At 58.8% G+C, this 10,704-nt stretch overlaps 1 protein-coding gene across 1 annotated transcript; it reads right to left on the bottom strand.

Moving 5' to 3' along the window:
• Window positions 1-8,420: 8,420 nt before the first annotated feature.
• LOC136511091 (dynein axonemal assembly factor 3 homolog) lies at window positions 8,421-9,197 on the bottom strand. The gene has a single exon (XM_066505305.1). The coding sequence runs from the start codon at window positions 9,195-9,197 to the stop codon at window positions 8,421-8,423; it is 777 nt and encodes a 258-aa protein (XP_066361402.1).
• Between the last annotated feature and the right edge of the window lie 1,507 nt (window positions 9,198-10,704).

Raw genomic sequence — 10,704 nt, 5'->3', positions numbered from 1 at the left:
CTTCAAACTATAAAAGGAAATGACTTGGGTGATTTCTGGGGGACAGAGGCACTCACGAAGAACAACACCCGGTAACACGCACACTTCCCTACCGCCTGAGAGCAACGTCTCAAGCAGCCCACATCACTCCCCGCCGAGACCTGGGACTAGCTCCCTCTCTCACCGTGCTTGTAACCCCCTACTACAAGCACTTCGGTGCAAGGAATACAAGATCGATCTCTCAGACTGGACGTAGGGCACCAATTGCCTAAACCAGTATAAACCTTGTCTCTTTGCATCACCATCCGGGATTGGGAACACAAAGCATAAATTCACTGGTTGGTTGAGGATCCCCCGGTCCAAAACACCGACAGTTGGCGCGCCAGGTAGGGGCCTCTACGTGTCAGTTTCGTCATCCCAACAGGTTCCAGATGGCAGACCCCGTACGACCGCTGCGTCTCAGCATGGTGGTCTGGTTTGGGAGCCTGGAGTTCATGTCTCTAGGGCACGAGTACGACATGGTACTTCTCACACCCCGAGCCCCGCCTGCCGCCGACGACGTCATGCACCGGTAGCCCAGGCGCAGGTGGCGCCCGGGCGGCCGTTCTCGCCGCGCTCGCCAGGCACGACGTGAGCAGGATCACCCCGATGCCACACGAACCTAGGGCGATTCGCCACTCTCCGACGGTATCCCACGACCGGCTGTTGGCGCAAGGTCCCTGGTTGGGGACCTGTCTAGCCTGAGCCTGGACAAGGGAAAAACGCCGGTGGCACCCGGTGACGCCCCGACATCAAGCTCCGCTCCACCACTCTCTAAGGAGCCAACCCCAATGGAGCAGAGCCTGGCGATGGCACCTTCTCCATACCCCTTCGGGTTGAGAAATGCCACCATCTCTTATGCTTACGCCTACGCTTCCACTCACGCGGATCTCTCGGAGCGCCGCCAGCGCTTCGCTTTCGACTTCGACACCACCGCGTCGACCCACACCCACGCCGACTCCTTGGAGGAGGACGAGGCATGGGCCGGAGCGGATTTCTCCGACCTCCACGACTGTGAAACCATGCATCGCTTCTTGGCCGCAAGTGACTATTGCTTTGGCTACTCCGATTCTGACGATGAAGGTACTTACGATTACTCTCATGAGTGCTTCCACATCGGACTTGGGATGCCAAGCACGGGCGACGAGGACGAGGGGGTAGGCGACCACACTCCGCTTCATCAGGGAACGGGCGATGCCACGCCTTCACGCATTGTCCCACCGGCAGCATGGAATGAGAACTTTGCCCTCGGACAATTTCGATGCCCGGACCTGGAGCAGCTCCATGAGCTTCAGGCCAAGGTTGAGCAAGATCGACTCCATCTACAACAGCTCCGAAACACTCTCGAGCAGGAGCAGCAAGGCCACGGTGACGGTGGAGGAGCCCGGCGATGGGCTCGCGACGTGCACTACTGCATCAACGACGACGAAGGGGACGATTGTTCCCCAATCTTCAATCGCGCTAGCCAGAATGTCGTGGCTACGGCGATGCTAGTGCGCGCAATGCCCGAGCCCTCCACCACGGAAGGGCGATGGGTTCATGGTGAGCTTTGGGATCTCCTCGAGATCACCGTGGTGCAGCAGGCAGAGAGTTCCGCCTCTCGGCAGTGCGAAGCCATCTCGGACCTCCCCTCAGCACCACATCGATAGAATAGGGAGGCCTCAGTTCGTCCCGAGCCCGCTTGGGCGCCGATAATCAACAGGGTCCCCTCAGTCCATGACCGCCTCGACAACCAACATGAGGCGTAGGGTGACCACGAGGTGGTCGACCAACGACGATGCCACGGCAGTGAGGGGCCCGCCTGAGGCTACCATCCACATCGGGGTGGCCGTTATGACAGTGAGGAAGACCACAGTCCTTCTCCTGAACCACCTGGCCCATGGGTCTTCAGTAGAGCCATCCGCAATGCTCAGTTTCTAGCCCGGTTTCGCCAGCCATCCAACCTCACAAAGTATAGCGGCGAGACCAACCCCGAGCTCTGGCTTGCCGATTACCACCTGGCTTGTTAGCTAGGCGGCGCGGACGATGACCTGCTCATCATCCGCAACCTCCCCTTGCTCTTGTCAGACTCGGCGTGAGCCTGGCTCGAGCACCTTCCTCCCTCTCAGATCCACGACTGGCGCGACTTGGTTAGGATCTTCATCGGGAATTTCCAAGGCACATACGTGCGCCCTAGAAACTCCTGGGACCTTAAGAGCTGTCACTAGAAACCAGACGAGTCTCTCCGAGAGTTCATCCGGCGCTTCTCTAAATAGTGCACCGAGTTGCCCAACGTCGACGATTCAGAGATCATCCAGGCTTTCCTCTCCGGCACCACCTGCCGAGACTTGGTCCGAGAGTTAGGCCGGAACGTGCCGCGCTCGGCTGCCGTGCTTCTCGACATCGCCACCAACTTCGCCTCGGGCCAAGAGGCTGTAGGAGCCATCTTCCTCGAGAACGATGCCAAGGGGAAGCAGAGGGATGAGGCCCCCAAGGCCTCAGTTCCCCACCTCCCCAAAAGAAAGAAAAAGGATCGCTAGGGGAAGCGGGCCGTCCTCGAGGCCGATCTAGTCATGGCCGCAGAACGCAAGAATCCCCGAGGCCCCAAGGGCCCTAGGCCTTTCGACGACATGCTTATGAAACCCTACCCTTACCACCAAGGCCCGGTAAAGCACGCCCTCGAGGATTGCTCCATGCTGTGGTGTTACTACGCCAGGCTCAGGCTCCCCGACGACAACACCAAGCAGAAGGGCGCCGGTGACCGGGACGATGACAAGGACGATGGGTTCCCTGAGGTACACAACGCCTTCATGATCTTCGGCGGACCCTCGGCGTGCCTTACGGCATGGCAGCGAAAGAGGGAACACCGAGAGGTCTTCTCGGTCAAGGTGGCCACTCCCTGGTACCTCGACGGGTCTTGGGAGGCGATCACCTTTGATCGAGATGACCACCCCAACCATGTTCCGAATCCCGGGTAGTACCCACTTGTTGTCGACCCGATCATCAGCAACACCCGACTCACCAAGGTGTTGATGGATGGAGGCAGCGGCCTCAATATCCTCTACGCTAGCACCCTAGAGCTCTTGGAAATTGACCGGTCGAGGCTCCGAGGTGATGCCGCACCTTTCCACGGCATCGTGCCAGGGAAACGCACGTGACCCCTCGGGCGCATCGACCTTCCCGTTTGCTTCGGCACCCCCTCCAACTACCGCAAGGAGGTCCTTACCTTCGAGGTGGTCGGGTTTAGGGGAACCTACCATGCCATCCTAGGACAGCTGTGCTACGCCAAGTTCATGGCAGTCCCCAACTATACCTACCTCAAGCTCAAGATGCCAGGCCCCAGCGGTATCATCACGATTAAGTCCACGTACGAACATGCATACGACTGCGACATCGAGTGCATCGAGTACGCCGAGGCTCTCGCGGAGGCCAAGACCCTCATCGCCAACCTCAACCAACTTAGTGGCGAGGCGCCTGACTCCAAGCGTCGTGCAGGGGTGTTCGAGCCCACGGAGGCCATCAAGCTCATCCCGGTCGACCCCGCCTGCCCCGACGACTAGGCGCTAAGGATCCGCGCCACCCTCGACATCAAATAGGAAGCCATGCTCGTCGACTTCCTCCGTGCTAATGCCGACATATTCGCATGGAGGCCCTCGGACATGCCGGGCATACCGAGGGAGGTCGCCGAGCACGCCTTGGACATCCGGGCCGTCTCTAGACCAGTGAAGCAGTGCCTATGCCAATTCAATGAGGAAAAGCGTAGGGCCATCGGTGAGGAAGTGCAGAAACTCTTGGCGGCCAGGTTCATCAAGGAAGTGTCCCACCCAGAGTGGTTGGCTAACCCCGTGTTAGTTAGGAAGAAAAATAGGAAATGGAGGATGTGTGTAGACTACACTGGTTTGAATAAAGCCTATCCAAAAGTCCCCTTCCCATTACCTCGAATCGATCAGATCGTTGACTCCACGGCGGGGTGCGAGACCCTATCTTTCCTTGATGCATATTCTAGTTACCATCAAATCAAGATGAAAAAGTCCAACCAGCTTGCGACTTCCTTCATCACCCCATTCGGCATGTACTGCTACGTGACTATGCCTTTCGGCCTCAGAAACGCAGGGGCCACATACCAGCGGTGCATGACCTAGGTCTTTGGTGACCACATTGGGTGAACCGTTGAGGCCTATGTGGACGACATCATGGTCAAGACCAGAAAAGCCGAGGATCTCATCGACGACTTGAAGATAGCCTTCAAGTGCCTCAGAGAGACGGGCATCAAGCTCAATCCCGAGAAGTGTGTGTTCGGGGTCCCCCGAGGCATGCTCTTGGGATTCATAGTCTCGGAACGTGGCATCGAAGCTAACCCAGAGAAGGTCTTGGCCGTAACCAGCATGGGACCAATCAGGGACCTCCAAGGAGTGCAGAGGGTCATGGGATGCCTTGCGGCCCTGAGCCGCTTCATCTCGCGCCTCGGCGAAAAGGGCTTGCCTCTGTACCGACTCTTGAGAAAATCTGAGCACTTTTCTTGGACCCCCGAGGCCGAAGAAGCCTTCGACAGGCTCAAAGCACTGCTCACAAATCCTCCCATCCTGGTACCCCCGGCCAGGGACGAAGCCCTCTTACTCTACGTCGCCGCAATGACCCAAGTGGTCAGCGCGGCCGTCGTAGTAGAAAGGCAGGAAGAGGGGCATGCTCTACCCACCCAACGACCTATTTACTTCATTAGCAAAGTGCTCTCCAAGACCAAAACACGCTACCCCCACATCTAGAAGCTGGTCTACACCGTAGTCCTGGCCCGGCGCAAGCTACGTCACTACTTCGAGTCCCACCCAGTTACCGTGGTATTGTCTTTCCCCTTAGGAGAGATAGTCCATAACCAGGAAGCCTCAGGCAGGATAGCCAAGTGGGCCGTCGAGCTTATGGGGGAAGCCTTGACTTTTGCGCCTCGGAAAGTAATTAAGTCTCAGGTCTTGGCTGAGTTTGTGGCTGAGTGGACTGACACCCAATTACCACCTGCTCAAGTCCAGACAGAATGCTGGACCATGTACTTCGACGGGTCTCTGATGAAGACCGGGGCAGGCGCGGGTCTCCTCTTCATCTCGCCCCTCGGAGTACACATGCGCTACATGGTGCGGCTCCACTTCGCCGCCTCCAACAATGCGGCCGAGTACGATAGGACCGAAGCCCGATGGCTTGCACGCCGAGCCAAGACTTACGTCCTCTGCAATAACAAATTGTACAGGTGAAGTCCCTCCGGTGTCCTCCAATGATGCATCACCGCCGAGGCAGGCCGAGCCCTGCTTTGGGACTTGCACACAGGGGCCTGCGGGCACCATGTGGCGCCTCGGACGCTCGTGGGAAACGCTTTCCGCCAAGGGTTCTACTGGCCGATGGCGGTCGCCGACGCCACCAAGCTAGTACGCTCCTACGAAGGATGCCAGTACTACGCTCGGCAGACACATCTCCCGGCCCTGGCCCTCCAAACCATCCCCATCACGTGGCCGTTCGCCGTGTGGGGGCTCGACATGGTCGGGCCTCTGCAAAAGGCCCCTGGGGGCTACACCCATCTATTGGTATCAATCGACAAGTTCTCCAAATGGATCGAGGCTCATCCGATCAGTCGAATCAAATCCGAGCAAACAGTACTGTTCTTCACTAACATTATCCACAGGTTCGGGGTCCCTAACACCATCATCACCAACAACGGGACACAGTTCACCGGCAAAAAATTCTTGATGTTTTGCGACGACCACCACATCCGTGTGGCCTGGTCGGCCGTAGGACACCCAAGGACCAACGGCCAAGTAGAACGTGCCAACGGCATGATCATACAAGGCCTCAAGCCAAGAATTTACAACCGGTTGAAGAAGTTTGGCAAGAAACGGCTCGCCAAACTCCCATTGGTCATCTGGAGCCTGAGGAACACCCCAAGCCGAGCCACGGGGTTCACGCCTTTCTTCCTGGTCTATGGGGCCGAGGCCATCCTCCCCACTGACTTGGAATACGGTTCCCCAAGGCTACAGGCCTATAATGAATGAAGCAACTGCACCACCCGAGAGGACGCCCTCGACCAACTGGAGGAAGCCCGAGACGTCGCGCTGCTGCACTCGGCTAAATACTAGTAGACCCTACGGCGCTATCAGGCCCGGTGCGTCCGAGGCTGAGACTTGAAGGTAGGCGACCTGGTGTTGAGGCTAGCGCAGAGCAACAAGGGCCGCCACAAGCTGACCCCGCCATGGGAAGGACCATACATCATCGCCCAAGTGCTGAAGCCCAGGACCTACAAGCTAGCCAACGAAAAGGGCGAAATCTTCACCAACGCTTGGAACATAGAACAGTTACATCGCTTTTATCCTTAAAATTCCAAGCATTGTATATATTGTTTCCCGGAATACAATTGAAACCCGTTTTTTAGTTGTTCTAATTTTTCAAGAAATTCCCCGAGCCTGTCGTTGGTCTCGGCAATACGATGACACTATAAGGGAGACTCGGCTTTGCCTCCACAGAACCGAATCTCCCTCAAGGGCTAGATGGGGGATGCCCCCTAAAGTCCCACGCGCCATTTTTTAGTCATTTTTCGAAAAAAATCCTACGCCAAACCCTCTAGCACGCTCTGACGAATCGGTTGCGGAAAACCCAAGGACCAAAAGCCCGTCTCAGGGCTAGAAGGCCAGTTGAGTCGCGAGACGGCCTAAGCCTCTGGGCTACGGCGCTCCCACACCACCTTTCGCCCAGGGGACGGCTTAGGCTCCAAAGAGGTTTTTTGCAAAGAAATCAGATCAGAGACAACAAGAGGGCAGAGGCTCGGAAATACAAGACAAGCGATTAAAGAAACACGAGTACTTTAAAAAGAAAGGCCTCAACGGCCACAAGCGTTACGATACAAATTTAATTCCTACTCTATTTACATGGCCGCCTGGGCCCAGGTCAAGGCTCAGGACCTCCGACATCGGCAGACGGTGGGGGAGGGACCACCTCCTCTTCAAACAATGTTGCCAGCATGGTGCCAGGGCTTTCCGCCGCCTCCAACAGCTTTGTCACCACCTCATCGGCCACATCGTCATCATCGGGCAAGACATAGCCATCGTTGATGGCTTGAAGGTCAACACCAACATAGTGCGAGGCGATGACGGCTAGTGCGCGCTTGACGCCCGCATGCAACGCTCCTAGGAGCCGCTCACGCACTTGACCGCTCAGCGCAATCAGACGGCTCCCAAGGGAGCTGCCTGACTGAACCCCCTCGACCACCAGGGCCTCGCAGGTGGCACGGGCGGCACTCTTCAACGCCTCGTGCTCCCCGATCTCGGTCTCGAGCACCGTCTGCACCGCGCTGGAAGCCTCGGCTGCCCGGGTAACCTCCGCCTCTGACTCTGCACCACGGAAAACGAAATGGGGTTGAGTGAGAGAAAAAACAAGCTAAATAGGGATGGAAGCCTACGGAACTCACCCTTGGCCTTAAGCTCCCAGTGTCGGGCCTCGACCCGAAAGGCCTCGGCTTTCTCCTTCAAACGCAGAGCCTCGACCTGAGAAGCCTCGGCTGCCCTAGAAGCTTCACTCCCCAGCTCTGCATCACACGAGGAAGTTAGGGAACGAACAGAAGAAAAAACGAATAAAACGAAGGGACTAGGACTCACCCTCGGCCTTTCCCCTCCAAACCACAGCCTCGGTTCGCGAGGCCTCAGCCGCTGCAAGGGCCTCATCCAAGGCACCTTTCATCAGCTGGTGCGCATTCTGTTCCGCCCCTAGCTGCCCAGCAAGAGCCGTGGCCGAGGCCATAGCTTCTACGGCTCGAGACCTAAAGGCATCCCAATCACTGGCCACGCGGGTGAGCTCCTCCTCCAACTCCTTGACCCGCGCCGCCAGAGGGGTGAGCTGCTCCTAGGCTATGGCCGCCTCGACCTTCGCGTCGGCACAACGAAGGTGGAGGTCCTCCACCTCTGCGCTTCGCACCGATAGGAGCTCGTTGGCGCCTGCAAGAAGGCCCTTCTGCCGTTGAAGCTGGTCCCAGACATCCCTCTCTCGGCGGAGAAAAACTGACTTCCCAAGAGATCAGGTCTCGAGCTCCTGGGGGAAACAAAACAGGGGTCAATCCCTACAAAGAAAACTCGGAAAAAGACCACCGCATGGGAAAAGAAAGCACGAACCTGGGCGACTCCGGGCAAATCATTGGCCACCACGGACAGCGTCGTCCGTAGAGACCACTCCACCAGCTGGCGGTACTGCTCGAATGTGTCCTAGTGACCGCCCTCGGCCGCATCCTCGAGGGCAAATAGAGGCTCTGCCTTAGGATCATCTTGGCTTTGCCACAGGACACGCGGGTGGTTCCACCCGTGGGGATCGGGTCGCACCCGCGCGAGGGTCGAGCTTCCCTCGCCCGGGGTTGGAACCAGCTGTTCCACGACGTCGGCCAACTCAGCGCCGGCCATCTCCTACGCCCGGGAAGTATCGTCGGAGGAGATCGGAAGAACTTCCACCTCCCGAGCGCTCTCCCGCAACGGCAACGGGCCTTGAACCAAGGGTGCCGCCAAGGCCTCCGCCGCCTTCATCTCCACTTCTTGGGCCGGCAGCTCCGCCACGATCACATCAGTGTTGGTGGTCCCGAGGGCTCTGGCCTCTGCCATCGTGGCCTCGGTGGTCCCGGGGGCTCCGGCCTCCGCCATCGTGGCCTCGGTGGTCTCGGGGGCTCCGACCTCCGCCATCGTGGCCTCGGCGATCGCAAGGGCTCCGGTGCCTGCCACAGCGGCCTCGATGGTCCTGGGCGCTGCAGCCTCCGTCGCCCCGGCCTGTGAAACCCCGGGGACCTCGGTCCCGGTGGTCTCGGCGGCCAAGGGAACCTCAGCTGCACCGCCCACTGGGAGCGCCGGGCTGCTGGCCGGGCTGCTGGCTGGGCTGCTAGCCGATGCCCCGGGCACCGTCTCCCCTACATCAGGGAGATGGTCCAGGGGACCCCACCCCATCTCGCCCTCGTCATCCCTGTCTGAGCCCTCCATCCACAGCGATGGCAATGGGGATTCCTCCAACGGGAGGCCATCCTTCCTTTGCTGCCGGCGGCGCTTATCCAGTTCCTCGCGTGTGAGGATCTTCTTCATGCGCTTCGCCGCCTTGGCGTCCTTCCTCTTTTTCTGCGCCTCGGCGTGCGCCCGGTTGATCACCCGCCGCCTCACGTCCTCGGGAACGGGCGGCGGAGAGGCGCGCACGTCCCTCATCCCCTGCAGGAACGGCGAACGCGCATAAGGGAATGAGAAGTAAGGAGAAACAAAGAAGGCTCGGGGGCTACAATGGCGCATGACTTATCAGCAAGAGGAACCCCCGCGATGGGTGCATCGTGATGGGGGTTAGGTTGCCGCCCCTCAGCTTCGCCTCCACCGTCTCCCCCACCTGACAAAGAATTTCCTTATCGGAAAGGGCGGAGGAGGACATCTGGATGCCCTCATTGGGCTCACTTGGCCTCATCTCGAACAGTCGCCGCCGCCGAGCCATCAGCGGCAGCACCCTCCGGTGGTGGAAGGCTGCCACGACCACAGCCGCGGTAAGGCCATGGCCCCGTAGCCTCTCCAGCCCCTCCAGAAGCGGCTGCAGCTTGGGCTGATCCTCCCTCGGGACTCCATACTTCCACCTCTCTGGGCAGCTCCCCACAATCCACCCAGTGTAGGGGGGAAGTCCTCCGTCGTTGTTGCGAAGATAGAACCAGCTCGTGTACCATCGGCGATTGGATGACGCGAGCTGGGCCGGGATGTAGAGGTGCTGGTGGTCCTGGCGCACTTGGAGAGTGCAGCCGCCGGCCCTCGTCGCTTTCCTCATGCCCGACGTGCCCATCGGCTTAGTAGTATGCCCTGCCCAGAAGAGGTGGAGCCACAACTCCCAATGGGGAGCAATCCCCAGGTACCCCTCGCAGACGGCAACAAAGATGGCCGCCTGTGCGATGGAGTTGGGGTTGAAGTTGTGGAGCTCCATGCCATAGTAGTGCGGGAGCGCCCGCATGAACCGATCCGCTAGGACGCCGAGGCCACGCTCGTGAAAGGAGACAAAGCTCACGATGTAACCGTCGTGAGGCCTCGGCTCCGGCTCGCCCGACGGAGCGATCCACTCTGGCCTGTTGGGGTCCGTCACCGGACGAAGGAGTCCACCGTCGACGAGCGACTGAAGCATCTCCATAGTGACGTTGGAAGGATCCCAAGGGTGCCTCGATGACAACGATGTCACCGGCCATGAGCGCGGTGGAGGGATCAAATGCGGCGGTGAGTTTCTCTCTCTCTCTCTTTCTCGCTCTCTCCCTGGCTCGCTCTTCTCCCTTCTTCTTCCCGACACCCATTGCTCTAGCGACGGCTCAATGGAGGTAGAGCTAACGCAGGCGAGGTAAGGTGAGGAGGGGCGAGGCTCTTTGAGTATTTATGCAGGGTGAAGGCGAAACGGACGGGAGATGAAATCGGAGAAGTTTCCCCTCGATCCAGTGCGGTTAACCACGATCCAATTTTACCACCCACGCGCCCACCTTTTTTCTCATTAATTGCGGGAACAGTTATGTCCCATCCACCATGTTGCGCCCGACCACTGCGGTAGCATGCATCGTTTTGCCTCCCCAGAAAACCGCCTCAAACAGCGCGCCAGCCGTTGCCGAGCCAATGGGGAAGATATCCCCCTGCCCATTCCTTTTAGATGAAGGAACCGGGCTCTAAGCCTATTACGGTCCAGGGGTTCGAAGGCTGGGCCCCT

This window comes from Miscanthus floridulus, chromosome 16, assembly GCF_019320115.1.
Source record: "Miscanthus floridulus cultivar M001 chromosome 16, ASM1932011v1, whole genome shotgun sequence".
Taxonomy (NCBI): Eukaryota; Viridiplantae; Streptophyta; class Magnoliopsida; order Poales; family Poaceae; genus Miscanthus; species Miscanthus floridulus.
Note: the sequence above shows the minus strand (reverse complement) of the source record. Positions and strands in the feature narration are given on the sequence as shown.